This window comes from Syngnathoides biaculeatus, chromosome 2, assembly GCF_019802595.1.
Source record: "Syngnathoides biaculeatus isolate LvHL_M chromosome 2, ASM1980259v1, whole genome shotgun sequence".
In the NCBI taxonomy this organism is placed as follows: domain Eukaryota; kingdom Metazoa; phylum Chordata; class Actinopteri; order Syngnathiformes; family Syngnathidae; genus Syngnathoides; species Syngnathoides biaculeatus.
In genome coordinates, this window is record NC_084641.1 from 43,388,547 (window position 1) to 43,413,668 (window position 25,122).

General features: G+C 40.9%; 1 protein-coding gene across 20 annotated transcripts in view; it reads left to right on the plus strand.

Moving 5' to 3' along the window:
* lama5 (laminin, alpha 5) overlaps positions 1–25,122 on the plus strand; it is a 377,096-nt gene that overhangs the window by 281,017 nt on the left and 70,957 nt on the right. For 19 of the 20 annotated variants that reach the window (XR_009793010.1, XR_009793011.1, XR_009793012.1 and 16 more), the window contains 5 exons: positions 1,439–1,621; positions 3,510–3,652; positions 12,326–12,505; positions 23,701–23,840; positions 23,912–24,071. Coding sequence is in view for 17 of the 20 variants with exons in the window: in XM_061806903.1 (XP_061662887.1) it covers positions 1,439–1,621; positions 3,510–3,652; positions 12,326–12,505; positions 23,701–23,840; positions 23,912–24,071 (806 nt within the window). In the remaining 3 variants the exon portion in view is untranslated. The remainder of the gene's footprint in view (positions 1–1,438; positions 1,622–3,509; positions 3,653–12,325; positions 12,506–23,700; positions 23,841–23,911; positions 24,072–25,122) is intronic. The other variant, XM_061806857.1, reaches the window with a different exon arrangement.

Sequence of the window (25,122 nt, forward strand, 5' to 3'; positions counted from 1 at the left end):
TTGGCGTCAACAATCCAGACCAATGGTGAGTGTGGTTAGGAAGTGAAAAAAAGGGTCCAAGCAGGTTGGAACACCTGGCGGAAGGTGTCTGGTTTGTTATGGGTCAGAAGGTTTTACAGGACATGTGGATACTAGCGTTTGATGTTTTCCTTCTCAATAAATATTAAACCAGACCGGTTATGTTGTTAGCGGTCTAAGCTAGGCTAACTTGGGCCGAGCAACTTCGACGCGAATGATACGGCTCCAATTTGGGTACTAAGAGTGCACAGATGGTGATTTTAGTCCACTGAAGTCGTCGCCAGGAGCGTCCCACGTCGAGTATTCACAACATTCAGTCCAAATTCAGCAGGATTTATTGAATTATGATGGGGCTCGTCAGAGCCTTCTGTTTAAACTGCTACCAGTTCGAAGACCGGAAGCAACTACTTACGCCTACAGTTTACACATTTATTTTTATTTATATAAATATATATTTGTTTGAACTACAGTTCATAGAAAATTGTTAAAATAAAACATTTTTCAAAGTTTTGGATGGCAGACATCCATTTGTTTCACAATTCAGAATTTCGCAAATGTTTTTGTAATACATCATGCTTGGTCATGCTGTACCTCATCAAAAAATGGTGCGACCGAATCATGTGGTGCTATTGAAAAAGTCGGTTGCACCAGTGTGATTAGTGTAAAAGTTAGTGTAGAGCTGTACTCTAAATTCTACCATCTTTTAATTGCTCCATTAAGCAACATGCGCTGGAGTATCACTTTAATCGTGCTCTCTATTGTGTGTTGATGTGTTGCAGTCTACTATGAATGAACATTTCTTTTGTTTGCTGGTATTTAAATTTCTAATGTGTAAAAGATGTATTTTTGATATCTAAAATGAGATGATTTAGGCGCATGTCTGCCATGTATTTGTGTATATTTCATTTTGCATCCATCCATCCATTCATTTTCAGAGTCGATCATCCTCAATAGGGTTGTGGGAGTACCTGAGCCAATCCCAGCTGTCAATGGGCAGGACGCAGGGTACACCCCTGAACTGATTGCGAGCTAATCACAGGGCACGTTGAGACATAAAACAGTCACAATCACAACTTGGGGCAATTTTAGTGTCTCTAATTATATCTAATTATTATGCATGTTTTTGGGATGTGGGAGGAAACCAGAGTGCCCAGAGAAAACCCATGCAGGCATGGGTATAACATTCAAACTCCACACAAGGGGGCCAGGATTCAAACCCCGGTTCTCAGAACTGTGAGGGCAACGCTCTACAGCTGCACCAACGTCCTGCCTCATTTCATTTTCCAATACGGTGATAAAACAAATAATTGGTGTTCTTCTGGTCACTATAATGATAAAATGGATTAACTTTTCTGTTTCATCTCTAGAAGTTACACAATATCATGAGATTCAGCTCATGATGAAAATTTGTGTCCTGCAGACCCAAGTCAACATCTCGACGCAGCACAGGAAGTACTGTATCAGGCCAATCAGTCTGCCTCACAAGTCAATGTCATACTGAATCCAGTCAGAGAGCATCTAGTCCAATGGCAGCAAACTTACAGTGCCACCAACACCACAACCAAGGATGTCAACGAGGCTCTATTGGAGGCCAAAAAGACAGGTAGGAGCTTTTACACTTCATCCTTTTGTTTTTAAGGGAAAGAGCATTTAGAGCATTTAAGCACCACAGGAGAGTGACACACTTTAAAAAAAATAAAAGCTTGTAGACATTATAGCAACAGACACGGAGGGAGTATGTATTTGGGCAGGAGCTCTAAACCTCACAAATGGACCATTCCCTTGTAGCATGTGTAGCGTATATGTGTTAACGAGAGTTTACGAGAAAAGGAAAATATAGAAGTGATGCCTGCATCACCTCCAGCTTGGCATCTTTTAAAATTACAGCGTCATAAATCAAGCCATTTTATCTAGAAAGAGGGCACCACGTCTCTTCATGTGTATAAAATTTTGGGAAAGTAACGAGAAACATTCTTATCAGTCTCGTAATCTGAATGTTGCTACCTACACTTCATGAATTAGTTGAATGAGTTCCAGACAACCAGAGGTTTTTGTTACTCAAACCTAAACGCACTCAACAATGGACTGAATCTTATGAAAGATTTAATGGGATTTAACATGGGGAATCTACAGGAAAACAAAAGGAAAAAAACACAAACATTGGCAAAGGAAACTGACTAGTTATGTGAGGTTGGTACTGAGCATGGGATAAAAATGCATATGGATAGAATTCCTGTTCTCGTTAATTTCAAACCCAAATATGGGCTAATCTGTATTTTAGTAGACCAGAATGTTGGATTTAAGTGTGTTGACCAATGCAGGGAAGCAGGTTGGCAAGAGTGCTCATGATGGATTGTTTGAAAGAAAAGGAAGGGAAGAGGAAAAGCTGCACTTCAAGTCACGCAGTCAGGGAAGATCTGCACCACAATTGCCTTCCAATGGAGCCTCATCTGTAAAGCACGCACCCCCCCCCAAAAGGGTACCGATGCGGGGGGAGGGTGCTCTCATGGTTGGCAGTACCGCAGGGAAGTTCGCCATCTCCCAGCTTTACCACTTTGTGGTGAGAATTTGGGGTTTCCCTGGGCTGGGTCAGGCCTTCGCCAGGTGGAATAATGAGAGTGAGAGAGCTTGAGTCCGGCCTCTTTTGACCAAATGGAAGGCAGACTGCGCATCTCAAATTGCATTTCATCTTAGCAAAGCAAAGCAAATTTATTTGTATGGCGCTTTTCATACAAAAGATAACTCGATCCGCTTTACGTGATGAAAAGCATTCAAATACAAAAATAAAACCATTTGAAAAAGTATAATTAAAACACCCACTTTTTAGTCCAAGAAGTATCACTGAAAAGTGGAAGTACTCTAAAACGCATGAGAAAAAAGAAAATTTTTTCATCTAGATTTTAAAACACTCAAATTCGGGGCTGTCATCACCTCTGTTGGCAACTTATTCCATTTTTTTGAAGCACAATAGCTAAATGCTCCTTCACCTTGTTTGCTTTGGACTCTGCACTCCATTATTAGACCCAAGTCAGTCGAAGTCAGAGCCCCTGTCCTGTATTCAGGACCTAAACTTCTTATTTTCCTTTCGGCTTGTCCCATTAGGGGTCTCCACAGCGTCATCTTTTTCTATCTAAGCCTATCTCGTGCATCTTCCTCTCTAACACCAACAGTCTTTATGTCCTCCCTGACAACATCCTCAGCACCCTTCTACCAATATGCTCTCTCTCTCTCGCCTCTGAACATGTCCAAACCATCGAAATCTGCTGTCTCTAACGTTGTCTCCAAAACATCTAACTTTGGCTGTCCCTCTAATGAGGTCATTTCTAATCCTATCCAACCTGTTCACACCAAGTGAGAACCTCAGCATCTTCATTTCTGCAACCTCAAGTTCTGCTTCCTGTTGTTCCTCCTTCAGGACCTAAACCATTTAGTTATATATTGACCAGTTGTGCTTAACGTTTTTGTTTCCTACATTAACTGATGTGCCACAGTGAGCATGCTGGACGACACAATCCCACTCCTCCTGAACAAGCTGAACAAACTGCACAACCACTCAGCACAGATGCCAAACATCTCGGAGAACATCAACCGCATCCGACAGCTCATCCACCAGGCACGGAATGCCGCTAGCAAGGTACTTTCACTGCCAGAACACTGGAGAGGGCACAGACCTCAACCAAGGCTTCAAGAAAATAATTCATGTTAAATTTGAGAGAAAGTGATCATGTGTATGATTACGGAGACTTACTGGTTTGAATATCACCTCACACTTCGTACATATTCTTTTTTTTTGGATTGCAAAAGTGAGCTGTGGACAGAGGTCGGCAGAGTAGCCAGATATTCTACTCAGGCAAGAGTTGCTTTTGAACAATATGACTAAAGTAAAAGTAAAAAGTAGTCCTCCAAATAATTACTTCACCAAGAGTAACAAAGTGCTCAGTGTAAAAAACTACACAAATAGTAAGTAAGTATTGAAGAAATTGTTGTTGTTTTATTTGAGCATAGATGTCAAATAAAGTAAAATTAAAAAAAATACTAAAATAGGAATTTGCAAATAGACGTTGCTGAACAATGTCAATTTCTATCATCCATCCATTCATTATTATTCATATTAAAGGGCAGGAGTCCTGGAACCTAGATAATTGCAGTAATCTAAAATATAATAAATAAAATAATTATCAAATAAAATCTTTGTAAAGTAAAGTTAGGTAAATTCGATTCCAAGAAAGTTTCTTGGATTACATTTTATTGTTTTCACTTGTAAAACAAAACAATAGGCTCACCGGGCAGAGATAAAAAACAGGAACAAGGCTGCTTTGAATATAAATAGTAAATAAAAGCATGTTTAATCGTACCCATTACATGTAATGTACACCACATAAGCTACAGAATGTTGACATCAATATGAACAAATAACTTGAATATGAGTGTAGCTGAAACCACATTAAATGAGCAACTTAGTACTTGACTGGCCAAATAGCCACCTAAATACAAACAAGCACACCATTGTTCCTGCACTTCTTTAAATATTCTTAACTGGACAGATTTTTTTTATATATATATATATATATATATATATATATATATATATATATATAATACACAAACACATAAGCTCATGAGCCGGTACACAAGTTCAACTGCGACTGGTGCTTTCATCGATTCCTCTCGCGAATCTACACTCCCTAGCCAACAAAATGGATGAACTTCAGCTTCTGATCGTGAGGTGGACGTTCTGCCACCCTGTGCTTCACGGAACCTTGGATTTGTGGATATGTTCCCGGTGGAGCCATTACGCTACCCGGCTTTCATTTTTATCTGGCGGACCGCATCGTGGAGCTAGTGTGGAAATCGAAAGGCAATGGAATATGTTTCTATATCAATGAGAAATAGTGCAAGACTGTTACACAATTCAGCACACACTTCAGCATGCTTTTGGAGTCGTTGTTCTTGAACTGTAAGTTGTTTAACTGGCCCCGTGAATTCGCCTCTTTCATTCTCGTAGGTGTTTACATTCCACCCCAAGCTAGCATGAACGCAGCACTGCTAATGCTTACCGAGCAGGAAAACGAGAGTGAGGGAAAAAAACACCCATCATTATCCTAGGAGATTTTAACACAGCTAAACTTAACCACGAACTACCTAAATATAAGCAGCATGTAAAATGTCTGACAAAGGAAAATAAAACTCTAGACCACTGGTATACTTCCATTAAACACGCATATCACACAATTCTCCACACTACCCTGGGCGCCTCTGGTCACTGCTTAATCTACTTAAAGGAAGACTTTGTCGAGACGATTAGGAATGGGAGCACATATTAAAAGTTAGTAGATGGGGGTTCAGTGTTTCTTTTAATGCCAGCCTTATCCGCAGATTTCACCGAGAAACTTCTCTAAATTGGAAAAGTATTATCGAAATTCCTCTCTCGCTCAGACATTCCAATGAGCCCGGCTGGAAAACTCACAACCAATCAGCATTTGCCATGCCTGCAGTGGTTCCTGTTCTGACCCCCCCATTGCTCGCTGATACGTTTCACAGAACACAGAACGTCCATTATCTGGCATTTTGTGGACCTTTTTTGTGAAAAATAATTACAAACAAAACAAAAATAGCATGATGTACAATGTGGAAGCCTGTGCGCTTGAGCCCAAATACACACATCCAACACTTGACGTGTTATAGAGGGGGCATGGCACTCACGATGAACAATAACAGTCCCATTATATGGACTGCGGAGATTTTATGCTTTTCTGAGGAGTTGGTTTCGATATAGATTGTACAGCAAGCGAGGCCAGACTTTTTTTTCCCATCAAGTTGTACTTTTCAAGCAGTCAGCCCCTTGCAAACGACCGGCGGCCTGGGTGTGTGTGTGTGGGGGGAGGGTGTGCATGCGCAGATCGCCGTAAATAGTAACCAGGAAATGTTGTGAGCTCAGAGCCAACAAAGCGGGTGTAACAGCGGGTCAATGCTCCGTGTTATTACTACTCTCACCACTGAGCAAACAAAACAAAAATAACAATGTACAATGTTCAAGCGTTTGAGCCAGAATGCACACAGGTGATAGTCGATGTGTCAGGAGGAGCGTGGTGTTGACAATAAGAATAACAGTCCCATGATATGGACCGCAGAGATTTGATGCTTTTGTGAGGAGTTGGTTTCAATGTAGAGATTATACAAGCAGGCGTGGCCAGACTTTTTTTTTCCTTCCCCAAATTGTACTTTTCAAGCACTCCGTTTCTCGCGTTCAACCAGCAGCGGGGCTGGGGGGGAGTGGTCTTAGGGGAGTTTGCATGCGGGCATCGCCGTAAATAGTAACTGGGAAGTCTTGTGTGCTTACATGTATATATCCATCCATCCATCCATCCATCCATTTTCTAGCCGCATGATAGTCGCAGAAATGGTGGAGCCTATCTGAGCTGTCAACGGGCAGGAGGCAAGTTTACACACACACAGACACTGGGAGAACATGCAAACTCCACACACGGAAGTCTGGGATTGAACAGCTGCGCCTCATAACAAATGTTGTGACTTTACCGTACCAGCACGAGAGGCTATAACTTCGCGGCCAATAACCAGTAATGATTAAATGCGTGCAAATTTCCCCGCTGATGAATGAGCCACAACTGTGACAGCCACAGCTTTATCCTGTCAGGTTAACCCCACGGGAGGTTAAAGAAGGACTAATTTGGGTGCGTTTTCTCAGTTTTGGTACAGAACAAGTTGGCATCTTGGCTTAGCTAGAACGAATGGTTTGTAATGCTAAGCACCGGAGACGTCAGGGGCGAAGTCAAGGATGTTTCTTCCGCATTTAGCTCTGAAAGCTGGGACATATCCAGACTTTGCTTAGATTTCAAATATGTTCTTTATTTTCAATTTTTATTTTCAATTAATGTCCAAAATATATGTAATAATAATATTACTTCACATTGGAGGGTTTATTGTCCATATGAATTTTGGGGAGAGTCTTCCTTTAATACCTACATACAGGCAAGCACTGAAAAGCGCAAGCCTTTGGTAAAATCAGTTAAAAAGTGGAATGTGAAAATGAAATTAGAATTTTGCCCATTGGTTGAATTTAAAATCTGCTTTGACTGGAGTGTCTTTGAAAATTAAGCCAGCAGCCTTGATGAATTAATGGATATTGTTATGGTGTATGTCAGTTTTTGCGAGGAGGTGTGTGTACCAACAAATCTTTCTTCACGTTCAATAACAACGAGTTGTGGTTTACAGCTAAAAAGGTCACATATTGTAGTGGGGATATGCCCCTCTACAATCGCACTAGAAACCAGCTCACTAAAGAAATTAACATGACAAAGAGGAATTATGCAACTGGAAAAACATCTTGGTTCAAATGACTCCAGTCTGACATGGATAACAATCGTGCGCCTGCCTCTCGGTGGTGGGCTCCGAACTGCAAGTTCATTTTAGTGCTAGCACAAGCACGACTATCATATGCCGTTCTAACTTGCTCGGTCGTGTAAATATTAGCATTTTGCGACATAAACATTAAAACTTGTTTGTGGCAGATAACTCGATTGGACAACAGAGTTATACAGTATATCGATCCAATCGTGTTAGTGGTTAATTGAGTTTCACAATTGCCATGTACATGTGTTCTCGGTTCTCAGAAATCGCAGTGTTGTTAGTAGTTAGTTAGTGTAGTTAGTTAGCCAAGTAATGGCGCGTGGGACTTAGATAGCGTGTACTGAGCGACGGTGTGTTCAAAGTTTTACGATGGTGAAAGTGTTAGAAAAAAAGGATGAAGATCGAGCGAGGGCAATTGACAAGGATGCTGGAATCAAAAACTGTTTCAGACGGGCATGGCTTGAAAAAAGTGTAGCCGTGCAGATAGGACCGAAAACGGTAGAAGACTAGGACCAGAGCAGGTAGGAACCTTTCGGAACATCCACAAGCAGTTTTTTTTTCCTTGTTTTTACATGCTTTTTATCATGAAAAGCACATTGAGTTATCTTATGTATGAAATGAGCTATATAAATAAATGTGCTTTGCTTTCCTTTGTGCGGCACGGTGGCGCAGCTGTAGATCGTTGGCCCAACAGTTCTGATGACTTGGGTTCAAATCCCAGCCCCACCTGTGTGGCGTTTGTATGTTCTCCGCATACCTGCATGGGTTTTCTCTGGGAACTCTGGATGCCTCCCACATCCTAAAAACATGCATTAATTGGAGACTCTAAATTGCCTCCTAGGTATGATTGTGAGTGTGACTGTTGTCTGTCTACATGTGCCCTGCAATTGACTGGAAAGCAGTGTAACTTGCCTCCTGCCCAATGACAGCTGTGATTGGCTCCAGCAGTCCCGCGACGCTCGTGAGGATAAGTGGCTCGGAAAATGGATGGATGGATGCTCTGACCTCTTTGTTCTGGTCAGAACATGCGCTGCAGCATTCTGAATTAGCTGCAGCTGTTTAGTACTCTTTTTGGGGAGTCCAGTCAGAAGACCATTACAATAGTCAAGTCTACTTGAGATAAAAGCATGGATGAGCTTTTCCTGGTCTGGTTGGTACATACAACCCTTCACTCCGAATATGTTCTTCAAATAGTAAAAGACAGTTTTAGTCTAGATTTGATATGAGTTTTGAAAGTCTGGTCAGAATGTATCAGAATGCTGAGGTTTCAGACTTGGTCTTTGGTTTTCATTAGTCCTAATTGACAAATCCTTGCTGACTCTGGGAAAGAGGAATTGGTTGCCAGCCAATCGCAGCACACATAAACAACGATTCTCCCTCACATTCACACTTGTGGGCAATTTAGAGTTTTCAATTAACAAATTCAATTTCAATTATTTATGGGATGTGGGAGGAAACCAGAGAAAACTCACGATGGAGAATATGCAAATTCCACACAGTTCAATGCCATTCGCCCAAACCTTGTCAATTACGCCCCCTGGGAGTTTAGAAGAAAAAATTACCCTAAAAACAATTTGACAAATTTGTTTTCATCCTTTTACCACAAGATGCACTGCAAAGTCTCAAGGACCCATGCCACAAATTTGACAGGCAGTCGACTATTTTGGGTGAATTTCATGCAAAGGTGATGGAACAACTTTTCAATTGTGGGGGGTTGTGATGTATAGTGCTCAGCACTCACTTAAATATGGCAACCATGCGAAAAAGAATTATAGGAAAATACATACAGTGGTACTTCTACTTACGAAAGTTCCCTGCTCACGAAAGATTTAATTTACAAAAAGCTTCAGTGGAAAATGTTTGTTAGGATACAAAAGGAAAAAAATGGTGGTGAATTCAACCGAACTTAAATAGCCTGGAGTGTATCTTGGCGCTGGTCTCCCATTGGCCACCGCTTGAGCACTTTCCTGGCATCACATTGGCTAGAAGGGATGTCAATCTTTAGCCATGATGCATATCCTCTCTCTTTGTATGTGTGGCGCAATAGAGCATCTCCACTTATTGGTTAGAATGAAGCATCTTCCTGGCATCCCATCACTCCATTGGCTAGGAGGGATGTCATTCTTTACCCGTGACGCACATCCTGTATCTTCCTCATCCATGTCCTACGCCCACGCTTACTCGTACTGTACAACATCTTCGTGGATTTGTTCCACGGGCCCCAAGAAATTGATGGCCAGTGTCATCATGCTGCTGCCATGTGGCTTCATGCTGCTGCTGCTTGACTTGAGAGGTTCAAAGTGGAGGTTGAACCTGAAGTTGGGGAAATTGTTTCGCTGGGAAAGGCTAATGAGGACATCGACGAATTGCTTCACCACAAGGATCTTTTGATGAAGAACATTTCCAAATTAATTAAAAAAAATCATCCGGAAAATGTGTTAACAAGTTGGGCTGGTTTTCCCTGGATCTTTGAAGCATGAAGGCAGCTTTGGTTGAACTTGAAGCGGCCGAAGGGAAAAGATAAAACAAAACAGTTGAAGGGAGAGGAAAGGTTGCTGTCCTGACTTGTTGGCAGAGGTATGACTGTTTCTCTTCCTGTCTGTTTTTTGGATCGCTGGCAACTTCGGAGCGACAACACTCGTCTTCAAGCGTACTTGGTCCGACCTACTCTGATCACCATGATTGACTGAGAAGCCAAGTCTGTCCTCATTCTGGGCTCTCACAGTGACTGAGTCCAAAAAAAATGCAAAGAATAATTATTTAACTTAGGTGTGACAGATCATTTGCTTACTGTTCAAAATCACATTTGATACTGCTTTATGTCAAAATAAAGGCACAATTCTCAAAAGCTCATTTATTCAGGAAATGTTGACAAAGTATAGAGTTGACACATTGACACCAAGATCAAGGCATAGATATTTTTGCAGTGTCTGTTAACTGTTAAAACATTTTATCCTCTATTGCCATGGATCTCACCGCTTACAGTCCCTCTCAGTGTCAGTGCGTGGGGTCTTGCGTTCATGTTCCAAGAATCAAGATTAGCCGTATCGCTAGCTTGTTGCCACTGACGCCGATTATGTTGAGCTAAACTTTCAGCATTTTCAAAACATTGTATATATAGCCCGTTTGGGTTAATTCCTTGACAGGCTAGTGCATTTAACTTTTCTTCAGATAAAGTTCGTCAGATCAAGAATTTTTATCGATGAAAAATTTTAAATACCGTTTTATATCATGTTCTCCAAATGTCAGTTGAAATTGGTAATGATCATTTCTGAGTTTGAATTTGTTTTCTATTTTAGTTATGTATTTGTTTATTTTATTTTAAATTTGCAGTTATGTTATATTAATCTAGTAAGTTATTTTAAGGTCTTGAGGTTCCATCACTAATCACACCCCCAACTTTATCTGGGAGCATGATTGACCACACCTGTAAATTTTTTAAATGTGAGCTACTGGATATTACTCATGGGCTTTCCAAGTAAAAAGTACTCACCCTGCTTTACATGCGCAGTACAATTCCACTCTTCTATCCTGTTGGATTTCAATATGAAGTTTGTGAGGTAAATGTCCATTTAGTGTCTCCTCAGGCTTTTGCTTGGTCAGGATTAATGACACCCTTGGGGAGACCAGACTTCGGCGGTAGCTGTTAATTTCACCAAGACTATTTCACCGTGGGGCAGCATCGAAGAATGCTGTTTATAGTCATGAGAAGTCTGTGTCACTTCCCTTGGCAATGCCATGTTCACTACACCATCTTTGTCCTTCTGTTCCAAAAAAAAAAAATGCTACTTGAGATATATTAAATTACCGTAATTTCTCGAAAATAATGCGCAAATTTTTCCAAGAATATTTTCAAAAAGTTAATCGAGCGCATTATAATTAGGTATGGATGAAAATTAAAAAATACAATGACATTGTATAGTTGTATAGAGGTACATAGAGATCGGAGATGAGCCAGATGTTGTTTTTGAAGTCTTAGGCAACGATGTGTAATGTAGAGGATAAACTAAACTAAGCACAAACATTTTATGCAAAAATATTTAATGCAAAAAATATTGAAGTTGAACAGTGTTAAATATTTAAGACTATAATATGTGTTATCAAAAGTATTGATAAAATGTTATGCCATCCTTGAGCATTTTTTTCTAGTTGGTTGAGGGATTCTGTTCTGACAATTACAGGGACCAGGATAACTGTGTCCTGTGGCCTGTCTTGAGATTATATTACGGCTACAACAGCACGTGTACAATGATTATGATTAATGATTGTTGTACAGAAAGTTTTCTGAAAAACAATACGAGTATAAACCTGACAAAATATAAATACAGATAATTCCCAATATTTTGAGCAAATGGGTCGCAGCAAATTGGTGGTGCGATTTGTACATTGGTAGAAGGGTTTTCCTGATTTTTGGGGTGCGCATTATACTTCAAGACGCCTTATAATTGAGAAATTACGGTATATTTTGTTGCCAAACTACTTTTTAAATAACATTGACTTCTGATTTCAAAACTAGTTATCCATCAAGTTGTTTGTTAAGTAATATTACGATTAGAGATAGATTTAGATGGTTCCAATCACAATGGAGCTCCGACAAAACCACTACAATGTGGCCAGTGACAAAAATCAGTTCGACATCCGTAATTTTTTCCATTGACAAAATGTAGCAAATACTGTATAACTAAATTAAACACCTACACAGGTTTCATTATATTCAGCACCGACTGCCGGAGAAAATTTGTTTTTGTGTTTTTACACACTTGGTTTTGATTCTTATACATAATATTCTCATATTATACATAATATTATACAAAATTTGAATTTTGGTTTTGAGATCTCCATTATACTCACCCATCTTAACCCCCCCACCACCCCCCAATGACAACATTTTCGATAGAACATGGATGTAACTTCTCTTTCCGCTCCTTCCTACATTCAGGTGAACATTCCTGTCAAGTTCAGCGGCGCATCAGGAATTCAAGTGCGCACCCCACCGAACTTGGCTGACCTTGCGTCCTACACCTCTCTCAAGTTCTACATAACATTGCCCGAGGCGGCGTGGTCCCACCAGCAAGACAACAGTGCCAAGCAGTTTGTCTTTTACCTCGGCAACAAGGATGTAAGTGTCACCATGAGAACATCCATCCATCCATTTTCTCAGCCGCTTATCCTCACGAGAGTCTTGGGAGTGCTGGAGCCTATCCCAGCTGTCATGGTTTGCAATTGCACACACTCATTTCGGCCAATTGTATCCAGGATCTTGTTCTTTCGGTCACGACCCACAGCTCGTGCCCATAGGGGAGAGTAGGAACGTAGATCGACTGATAAATTGAGAGCTTCGCTTTTCGACTTTGCTCCCTCCTCTGTTGTGGAACCGACCGATACAAAGTCTGCATCACTTAAGATGCTGCATCGATCCGTCTGTCAATCTCCCCCTCAATTCTTCCCTCACTTGTGAACAAGACCCCAAGATACTTGAACTCCTCCACTTGGGGCAGGATCTCATCCACGATCTAGAGAGAGCACGCCACCCTTTTCTGACTGAGGACCATGGTCTCAGATTTGGAAGTGCTGACTCTTATCCCAGCCGCTTCACAATCAACTGCGATCCACCCCAGTGAACGTTGGAGATCACGGCTTGATGAAGTCAACTGAATCACATCATCTGCAAGGAGCAGAGATGCGATGCTGAGGTCACCAAACGGGACACCCTCTACGTCTCGGCTGTGCACAGAGATTCTGTCCATAAAAGTTATGAACAAAATCGGTGACAACGGGGAGCCTTGGCGGAGTCCGACTCTCGCTGGAAATGAGTTCAACTTATTGTCGGCAATGCGGACCAACAAACTCTGACAGTGGTCATACAGGGAACGAACAGCCTGTATCAGGGGGTTTGGTACCCCATACTCCCAAAGAACACCCCACAAGACTCCTCAAAGTACATGGTCAAACACCTTCTCCAAGTCTACAAAACACATGTAGACTGGTTGGACGAACTCCCATGCACCCTTAACGATCCTGCCGAGGGTGAAGAGCTGGTCCGCTCTTCCACAGCCACTATGAAAACCACATTGCTCCTCCTGGATCTGAGCTTTGACTTCCCGACGGACCCTCCTCTCTAGCACCCCTTAATAGACCTTATCAGGTTGGCTGAGGAGTTTGATCCCCCTATAGTTCAAACACACCCTTCGGTTCCCCTTCTTAAAAAGGGGGACCACCACCCAAGTCTGCTAATCCAGAGCCACAGTCCCCGATGTCCACGCGATGTAGAAGAGGAATGTCAACCAAGACAGGCCCTCATCATCCAGAGCCTTTAGGAAATCCGGGCGAATCTCATCCACCCCCGGGGCTATGCCACCATATGATATACTACCCTGAAAAAAAAACTGCTTCATATGCTTCACTTAGACGCCACGGTGGATCAGCTGGAAAGCTTTGGCTTCACAGTTCTGAGGTCCCGGGTTCAATCCCTGATCCACCTGTGTGAAGTTTGCATGTTCTCCCCGTGCCTGCGTGGGTTTTCTCCGAGCACTCCAGTTTCCTCCCACATCTCAAAATCATGCAACCCTACTTGGACACTCTAAATTGCCCTTCGGTGTGATTGTGTGTGCAGCTGTTTGTCTTGATGTGACCTGCGATTGGCTGGTAACCAGTTCAGGGTGTACCCGCCTACTGTCTGTTGATAGCTGGGATAGGCTCCAGTGAGGATAAGCAGCTAAGAAAAATGATGGATGGATGGATGGATGGATGGATGGATGGAAATGGCAGTAGTGAACACTTTTTTCCCCATAAGAAGCAGGAACATAGGGTGACCTACAAGAGCAGAGGTAGTAGCATGCAAGTGGATTACATTTTGTGCACATGATGTCATCTGAAGGAGCTTACTGACAGTAAGTTAATGGTAGGGGAGAGTGTAGCTTGACAGTATAGGATAGTGGTGTGTAGGATGACACTGGTGGTGGGGAGGAAGATTAAGAAGACAAAGGTAGAGCAGAGAACCATGTGGTGGAAGCTGAGAAAGGAAGAATGTTGTGCAGCCTTTCGGGAAGAGGTGGGATAGGCTCTAGGTGAAGAGGATGAGTTCCCGCAAGACTGGACTACTACAGCCAAAGTGTTCAGAGAGACAGCCAGGAGAGTACTTCGTGTATCTTCTGGTAGGAAAAGGGAGAAGTAGCCGTGGTGGTGGAACCCCAAAGTACAGGAAGTCAAACAAGGAAAGAGCTTAGCGAATAAGAAGTGGGACACTGAGAGGACTGAGGAGAGTCGAAAGGAATACGTTGAGATGTGACATAAGATAAAGATAGAGGTGGCGAAGGCGAAACAAGAGACATATGACAACATGTAAACCAGCTTGGTGAATGAAGTTATGGGAAAGAGTAGTGGAGGCTAGACTCAGGACAGAAGTTATTATCTGTGGTTTCATGCCTTGAAAGAGTACCACAGTTATTTGCTGTGAGTAAGGGCGTGGAGAAGTACAGAGAAGGTGTGTGTCTTTGTGGATCTAGAGAAAGCCTATGACAGAGTACAAAGAAAGGAACTGTGGTACTGTATGCATCAGTTTGGGTTGACAGAGACATACGTGTATGCATACATGTATGGACATGTATGAGGGCAGCAGAATAGTGGTGAAGTATGTGCTATAGGTGTGACAGAAGAATTTAGGATAGAAGTGGGACTGTATTTGGGATCAGCTTTGAGCCCCTTTCTGTTTGCAGTGGTAATGGATGGGCTGACAGATGAGGTTAGACTGGAATCCCTTTGAACTATAATGTTTACAGATGACATTGTGATCTACAGTGAAAGCAGGGATCAGGTGGAGGAACAATTAGAAAGATGCCGCATGCACTGGGAAGGAGAGGAATGAATATTAGCCAAAGTAAAACAGAATATATTTGCATGAATGAGAGGGGTGGCGGGGGAAGAATGAGGCTCCAGAAAGAAGAGATAGCGAGGGTGGATGACTTCAAATACCTGGGGTCAACAATCCAGAGCAATGGTAAGTGTAGTAAGAAAGTGAATAAACAGGTCCAAACATGTTTGAACACCTGGTGGAAGGTGTCCAATGTGTTATGATGTATGGATTAGAGACAGTGGCACTGAAGAGACAACAGGAAGCAGAGCTGGAGGTGGCAGATATGAAGATCTTGAGGTTCTCTCTAGGAATGATGAGGTTGGACAGGATTAGAAATGAGGTCATTAGAGGGACACCAAAAGTTACATATTTAAGAGACAACGTTTGAGAGAGTAGCCTTCGATGGTTTGGAAATGTCCAGAGCCTGAAGAGTGAGTATTTTGGTTGAAGAATGATGATGATAATAAAGCTGCCAGGCAAAAGAGCGAGAAGAAGACCAAAGAGAAGGTTGATAAATGTTGTGAGGAAAAACATGAGAAAGGTTGGTGTTCAAGAGGAAAATGCAGGAGATGGGCTTACGTGGAATAAGATGACGCGTTGTGGCAACCCCTAATGGGACAAGCCAAAAGGAAAAAAAGAACAAGATGATGGTTCATCTAAAAAGGTTGGTCGCACCAATGCTACCAACGCAAAAGTTAGAATTGAGCCCTTTAAAATACAGGGAGTTCTCGGGTTAAGACGGTCTCAACCTAAAACGTTTCAACTTTACGATGCCCGATTCTTGTCCGCCATTATGCCCCCAGCACCATCATGTTCCTGCTTAGCTCAAGCATATTGCTTACCTCGGTTTGTGCACTGGGAGTACATGTGGCTTTTTCTTCCATCTTTTTACACATAATGGCCAAAAAGAAGAAAGCTGTTTTTTTAAATAACGGTGCTCCGGCCAGAAAAAAAGCAATGACCTTGGAGACGAAGCTTAAATCTGATGGAAAAAAAAAAAAAAAAAAAAAATCGGAGAAGGGATTAACACAGATGGACACGGCGAACTTGGGCGTCAGTTGGTTCATCATGGCGATCATCATTCAGGACAATTCCTGTATTTTAGCGCACGTGATGGGTTTAGTCCCTATGAAGCAAACAGTGATCACGAAGCACATTTTTGTGAAGAAGTAAAAACAAAGCAACGTTCTTCGATTGTTGCCGAGATGGAAAGATTACTTCCGTTATGGATCGAGGATCAGAATCAAAGTAGGCTTCATATCAGCCGAATGTTGATCAAGGAAACAGGCATGACGTATTTTCCCAACTTTGAAAGAACAGAAAGTCAAGGATGCTGAGGAGGAATTTACCACTTGCAAGGGCTACCTGCACTTGCTTCCTTAGCAATAGCTTAGCACAGCCTCCCTTCATTCTTCGCCATCCCAGTTAGATCTCAGTGGTAGACCAAGGACTCTCTGTATTCAATAGCGGTCGTAATTGGTACAGTTGACATATCAAACTAAGAGGGTTGGCAGTGAATGGGTTGAATAAGGGGATCTCAGAGGGAGAGAAAAACTCGGAATCATATTTTGTACTAAAGATACGACAAAAATTCAAGTGATTGCTGCAGCCGTAGTTTTTTGGCTTCACAAGGCTATTGAATAGAACATTATATATAATATAGACATAAACAATATAGACATAATAGATAGATAATCTTTTCTAACCACAGCACATTTATTCACAAAGAATGAAAAAAAATTATTTTCATGTTTGACGGTGAATGTGTGAACACCTGGTTTATTCTAACAGTAGAGTGATGGCAGTTTTACACCTGAACCAACTCACCACACCAAACAAACTCAAGTGGGAGCTATGAAAAAAATCGTTTTCAACTTAATTTTCATACCCCTTTGAAATAAATTAAAAAGAAAGAAATACAAAGTGAAATAAATAAATAAAATAGTTAGAGCAGTGCATGGGCAATAAGATTAAACTACATCAAACAAACTACTAGGCTGGGCCTACTGAAGCTGAGAATATACTGAACAATAATAATTATCTTTAATATGAAACCACATTCATCTTATTTTTAATTATCTGTATTCATGAGTGCAAACAAATTTCGTGTCATCATACTTTTTTTTCCTCTCTCTCACTGCACTCCTGCAGTCTACTTGCTGCTGCTGGCTCCTGAAACTTGGCATCTTTTTGCCTTCACAAGTGCATCGATAATAGGTGTGAAATCCTAAATTGCAGTTTTTGTTAACCTTGAGCGCAGCTTTATATATATATATATATATATATATATATATATATATATATATATATATATATATATAATGTTCTATTCAATAGCCTTTGTTCATTACGGAGAACACCTGTTCACAAAGTAGTCCCACACATGGATAACTCTAAACTGCCATGGCTGTTAATTTGCAGTAACCTGGCACAAGGTATTGATAAAACATATCTAATCCCACGGACACAAATTTGTCCTTCATAGCGGAAATGCAAGTCAATAAGCTTGAGTTGAATGTCAGATGGCATATCAGAAGGCGTCACTGTCAATGGCGACCCAAATAAGCCAAATTTGTTCTCAAGTTCATTAAATACGTGAAACCTCTGCTAAAACTCTCGCAGCAAGTCTGTTATGTTGTCTTTATATTTATCCTAAACCTTATCGGGACGGTCCAATGCCTTTGCATGCACAGCTCTGTGACAAGAGAAATGGGCGGTGTCCCCGTTCGATAGCTGCGACTCCCACAACCACACTCATAACATGGTCCATTTGCAATGTTTTGCAACATAATGCAACATAACTCCTCCTGGTGCAAAATACAGTGAAATGTCCAAAACTCTTGCCTCCAGTTGCAGTCTTTACTTTGTCACGGAATTTTGTGGCAAACCTGCCTTTCTCCCAACCATTGATGGTGCACTGTTGGTAGCCAGGCTCACAGCATGGGACCACTGCGCTCGCATCTTGTCCATCGCTCCAATGAGAACGCTGAAAATGTCATCTGCTGTTGTGGTGTCATTCTTGGGCACCAATTCAAGCTGCTCCTCGGTGACGGTCAACGTTTCATCAGCACTTCTAATGAATATGGCCAGTTCACCAGAACAGATGTTCTAAACCTGCTCTCATCTACTGTAATTGGAAATGTGATAAATGACTTGTTTTTCTGCTTTAAGTTGGCTGCTCAAGTCACTGGAGAGTTTTGTCACCCAGTCTGCGACAGTGTTCCATGTTCGACTAATATTGGCAAGGGCATGTCGCTTTTTCAGGGCACATGACTTCTGCAGCCTTCAGCATGCATGTTTTTACAATCTCCTCTTCAGAAAATTTCTTGGATGCCTCCACCAGCTCATTAGCAAAAATGCAGCTAACTCTTATAGCCCCATCAGCAATATCGGGGCTGCGCGTTAAAGTAGACTGCTGTTTCTTCAGACCAGCGATTAATTTATTTATATCATTTGTCCTTTCAAGTGGTCATACTTGTCTTGATGTTGAGTCTCATAGTGGCGCCAAATATTAAACTCTTTGAACACTGCAACTTGCTAATGACATACCAAGCACACTGGTTTTGCATTCACTTTTGTGATTAAATGCTTCTCAGTCCATTTTTTCTGGAAAACTGCACTCCGTCCCCACTTTTTTTTTTTTACCGTGCCATTTTGTGAAGAGTGTGTTAACCAATAACTTTAGTAGTGGTGAATAGTGAAGCTCGATTGCTGGTTTATTTTTACTTGAACACATCACGTTGCAAATGTTTGTTTCCTGTGACTAAATCATTGCCGCATGCTGGACGTGAGCCCTTTTACACATACTGCCATCTTTGCGGCCAGAGTCGCATTTGGTTTGTATTTTTAAAGAAATCACAACTTTTGATAGAAATGAGCTAGAGACTTGCTTCAGAAATGTATTGAACGGGCCGGATCTGGTTAGACATTTCTGATTTAGAGTAAGCATTCAGTCTGCGAAGTGTTGATGATGCAAGACAGAAGAAAGTGTCCTTGTCCTCATGCTTTAGAGCTGTGTTTTATCAAAATAATAATAATTTAAAAAAAGGTACTGCCTGTGTAAGAGTGTTAAAGCCAGGACAGGGGTGTTGAGTTTAACACCCAAAATTCCTGCTCTGTTTGTTTCTGTTTTTGTTGAAGGCAATTTTCGGTCTCGTGACTGTTTTAAACATCACACCAGGTTGATTTAATCTAGGATAAAGAGTACAGAAAATGGATGGATGGATGAATGAATGGATGGATTACCATAGTTTATCGCGTATGCCGTGTTGGATATTAAAAGCATACAAAGTTGTGCTTACAACCCGCCTTGCTGTGTTCTGTGGGAACAACACGTGATGGATCATGTCTTATAGTTCTGATCCACCAAATTTGCTGCATACCTGTTAGAATTATTTACTCTGAGGGTTGAGAAGGTGGTGCATTGATTGACACCAAGACAAAGATTTCTTCCAGGCGTAGACCGTCGACGTTCTTGGAGCTGTGTGAGGTATTCTCTACACCAATGTTTCAAGAAAGAGTCACCAAGATCCTGTACTTTACAATCTCTATTTCAGCTTCCAGTAAATCTAAAACGTTAAGTGTCCTCCTTTGGAAGCTGTTTCCAAATTGTCTTGTCTGTCTTCAGTCTTTGCTGCATTTGGTTCCTTGTCCTTTGTTTGAGACAATTCAGCAGTTTTTTAAGCCTGAGAAACCAAGCTACAGCACGTTTTACTCCTGTCTAAGATGAATAGTGGCTCATTAACTTGTCTGTAGCTCCTTGATATACCTGTGTTTGACGCACATACACCTGAGCTATTCTTTTGACTTTTATGTCATCATCATGCATCATTTCTGAGTCTGGATTTTTAGGCCATTGATCAAGAGCACAGAGCAAAAACTTGGTCGTGTAAGCCAGATCACGCACTTCAAGAAAGCCTAAACATATTCTGTGTGAAATTTAGCATCTCTTCTAAATCTTTTCTTCAAATTTAATGCGTTGCTCACCGACTGACCTGATGTTTGGCAGATGAAGTGACTTGTTCTTCACAGTTAAACACTGTAATGACCATCTGAAAAATTGACGGACTGAGAAACACTTTGGATGAAGTATTGATCATCCTTCGACCACTCATTTTTTTCATTTTACCCGGCATCTGGAAAGTCATGCTTAAACTGCATTTGCCAGAGCTCTTCTGGTTTTGTCACTGATATTTTGTTTACAGACTTCTGCTAATTTGTTTACTTCCGTGTCATTTCCACCTTTTAGGGGTCCATTTATTGTCCAGCCAAATATGGTCCTAACTGCATAAGGTCCATCATCCACACTATTGATAACTTGTAGTGGTTCAATTGCTTTGGTAGTGTTTGGCAGGCGATGAGTAGTCCAATGTCTGCTTGGAGTGAGGGAAGCTTCACCTCCTTTAGGTGAGGCTAACAATCAACATCCCTTTGACAACGAATATTGTCCTTGGTAACGGGAATGTTTCTTTATGAAAACACTTCAGATAACTGATTTAAACTGATCTTCATCAAGGCCACTAATTTTCAGCTCAGTCACAATGGGAGTGTCTACAACTGATTCCTTTCCCATCGTTCGTATTAAAATGCTCGTGTTGTGTCCATTCAAGACCAGCTGATGCATCATTGACTAAGTAACAAAAGTAGCCGTACTACCTGGGTCTAAAAATGCAAATGTATCACAAGCCTTGTTCCCTTTTGAGCTTTGACATGTACTGGAATTATTGAAAGAGCACAGTCTGTTTTACCATCCCCAATTGGACCAACAGTTTCTGACATTTGGACAAGATCACTCGACAGTGCTGTTCACCCTTTTCCTTTACCTCTTCTTCATCCTTAAAGTTAATGTGTAGTAAAGTAGGATGTAGGTGAGAACATTCTTGACACTGTACCCTTTCTTTAGTCTTTGCTCATATGACCATGTTTTAGACAAGCAAAACATAGACCATGCATTCTCAAAAATTCTATTTTTTCTTTATGAGGTTTGTCCTTGTTTTTTTGCAAGCTGGGAGACCATGTTGGCTTACTTTGCAGTAGGCACAGTGGTTACTCTTTTCCATTTCCTTCACTTTTAGTTTTCAAAGCCGTTGTAAACACATTCTTTGATTTGTTCCAAACTGCACATTGTGATTTTAACTTCTGTTGAAGTGATTCTTTCACATGTACAGTAGTGTCCTTTATATTTCCATAAAGAGGGTGCTGCACATATCTCACTTGCTTATTTGTAAGGGTTGTACATTACTATTTATCTGTTTTTTATTCTTGCGTATCACAGGCAAATTTTCGCCAGGTTTCTTTGAGCTTATATGGAAGCTTATTTACTGGTGCCTTTATGTTAGCTCTATTGTCCAAATCCTCCATATAGCTAATATCAGACATTGCATTTAAGCATCCTGTGAGGAACAATAAATAACACTGTAACGTATCACCTTCATCTGGTTTGATCATTGGCCGATTCAGGATCTCCTGAATGTAGGATTCTGCTATCTTATAGTCATCACCAAAAAATTCTTTGAGCATTTGCTTAGCTTTTACGTAACCAACTGATGGTTCCATCTGGAAGCAACTTTTGACTAAGTCATGTGGTGGTCCACTTGTGTATTGCAGTAGAAACTGTAATCGGTCAAGATTATCACTAGTTCGGCCTTCTAGTCCATGTTCCATTGATCTAATAAAGGACTTATATTCAACAAGATCACCTGTAAATATTGCAATCTTGAGATCAGGGAGTAATAATGCCTGGTGTTTTTTTTTTTTGCAAGATATTCGGTCACACAAATTTGTTGAGAAATGGTCTTACATAAACTCTCAAGCACTCCTTCTTTCTCAGAGTCCACCTTTGGTTGTGTCACACTTGTTTTAATCAATACTTTCTGATCGTTGTGCTGGTTGGATGAAATTGAGCTTCATTGCTGTGGCTGTGAGCCAGCATTTTCTGCGTTATCAATTTGTTCATCCACCTGCTCTTCTTCGTCATATATACTCATTCCTGCTTGTGAGTGTTCATAATTTTGTAAAACTTCCATTCTCGCATCTCACATTGCCAGAGCAGTCTGCATTGTATGCATCTCTTTTTGAGCCTTTAAGGCCATTTCTTCCTTTTCTATAGCTAGCTTCTATTCTAAGGCTGCAGCCTTTGCTTTTAACGATGCATGTTCCATTTCTGCCTTCATTCTGATTGATGAAACTGTAGACGACACACTTCCACTGTGTGATCCTTTTTTATTTGTTCGTTTAGTGGACTTGGAAAAATTGGACCTGTTCTCATCACGCATAATCAGTACCTCACACTCCTCTGCTTGTTCACGTGTCAAGACATCTTTCATCCATTTTTCACATTTCCAGAAAAGGTCATTTGTTGATTTATGTTTAGGCTCAAACCAGTTTTGCTGGTCATTAAAAAATTCCTCCACATCCATAAATTGCTGCAGTCCAGAATTAAGCTCCACAAAGTCCTGCTGTATACAGCTGATATAAACACACATTTTATCCTTTACAGTGTTGACATTTGAATCATCTTCCATAGGATCCTCAATATGTCTTAACATTGCAGTTATCTGCGATAGTTTCTGCTTGCGTGCATCCAACTGTCTCACTTTGCACTCTTCTACAGCCTTCTCAGTTATTTTTACTTTCCGTTTTTCAAACTGAGTAAAAGGGTAAAGTGAATGATATCATAGCTTCTTCCACAACAGGCTACTGCAATTCCAATAATGGCAGTTTACTTGCGGCTCATATTGAAGCAGTCAACTTACAGTTCGAAATCTTTGTGTGTTTTCTCCTCCAGTGCAAAAAACGTGGCTTTCAGTTCCAAAGTCAATATATCCATCCAAAAGAGCAACTTTTTTGACTAAAAATGTAGTTTCCTTATCGGGCTAATCTCGATGCATTATTCCTTCTTTACTTGCACAAAAAAAGGGGAAGCAAAAGTAATCCAGGATGCAGGTGGTTTGTTTGAAGAAGTTTACTTGAATTCAAACAACAAAAATAAAATAAATAGAATTGTTTCCACATCAAATGGGCACAGCAAATCCTGATCATTGAACAAACATACAAAGAAAATGATGAGGATTGCAGATGATGTTAGATGATGTTGATGTTAATGGTCAAAAAAATATTTCGCCCAACCATCTATATTTCCACATCCGTCTTTGTCCGTCTAACCTTCGTTCTTCTTCCAGTTCATCACGTCATCACAACATATCACTTATGTACCAAACCTCAAAATCCTCCTTTTAAATATCACAGAATGCAATATAATCAACATCCACAGCATACATATAATAAACAATTTGTGAATACACAATATCACATAATTAAAACGTAGCTGAATTTATTTCACTAATTATTCTGACTGAAAATATTTGAAGAACAGAAATTATATTTAAGCTCTTAGACCTCATATGCGCAGCATCCTATTGTAAAAAGAGGCTGTTGTTTAAACTCTGTGCTCATCTTTGTAGTCCACTAAGGACTTCCTGGGAATGGCGCTGGATGGGAGGAGACTGCGCTGGTACTTCAACATTGGAGGAGAAATGGCAGAAGTGTTCATGTCTGAGAATGTTCAGTCCAATGGAAACTTTAACAGTGTTGTCCTGGAGAGGTAGAGTATGGCCCACGTGCATATGTGTGACTTTTGTGTTGTGTTTCATAAACTGTGTTCTTTTGTTAAAGGATCCTGCAGTACGGTCAGATGTCCATGTCCTCGGAGGCCTCTGAAGGCGACCATCGGATCACTAAAGCCTATGTGGAGGCAGGAGGAGATCAGGGTCTTCTCAACCTCTTAATCAATGACACAGTCTTCTATGTGGGGGGATACCCCACCACGTTCAAAGTAGGATGACTACCTTAAAATAACACTTGTAAATATGTGTCATCTTCATCACAATACATTTTTTTTTGATAATGTTACTTTTCGGTCCACCCCACAACAAGCAGTGCAGATGAAATTGATAGAACTGGACTATGGTAAAAAAAAAAATTGAGACTCGTTGCTGCAGATCAGGCGACTGAACCACTGCAAGTCACCTCACAGCAATGGAGAAACTGCAGTCCCAGTGTTCTTAATGGGATACGTTAAGAGGTGCCACATCCATGGGTATCTCCATCCGTTTTCAAAACTGCTTATTTTCACAAGGATCGCAGGTGTGCTGGAGACTATCCCAGCTGATTCAGGGCACCACGAGTACATACAGTATGAGATTAAAAATATAGTTGAGTATTACTGTAAAACAGTATACTGTATAGAGTGTAAAGGTACGGCATGGTACTTGGCCAAAGCCAGTAGATGTTAGTTCGTACATGGAAATTTAACTTTTGTTGGGAACGCGTAACTGCATTTGAGGACAGACTCCAAGTTTCGTACATTCATACACAGGTATATAGGAAATATAAATATAGCTAAGCACTATTGTAAAATAAATTATGTGAGGGGCTGTCATAAACAAATGAATCCAATGTAACCTACTCCTAGTATGATTTTATTTTCCTGAAATCTTCACAGTTTGAAGTCTAAATACTTGTTTGAATTCACCAGAGTTTTGTTTAAAGCCCCGCTTACACCTAAAACAAGTTTTAGTATGTTTTTAACCGAAAATAATCATCCGGAATGGTCCCATCCGTTTTTTCATGGCAAGTCTGAATGTTGGCCTATATTGTTTTTTTCATCTCCCGCCAGGGAAAGTCTCTCAGAATTTGTGTTGAAGAAGCAGGAAGTGACGTTTTTGCCGACTCATCGAGTAGCAGGGACGTGTATTTCCACCTTTTATACCTATGAGAGATTAGCTGTTTTTTCTGCATGTTAGCCAAAATGCCGGCTCGTTGTATTGTTGGATTTTGCTCGAACACTCAGGACGCTGGATTCGCTCTTCATACATTTCCAAAAG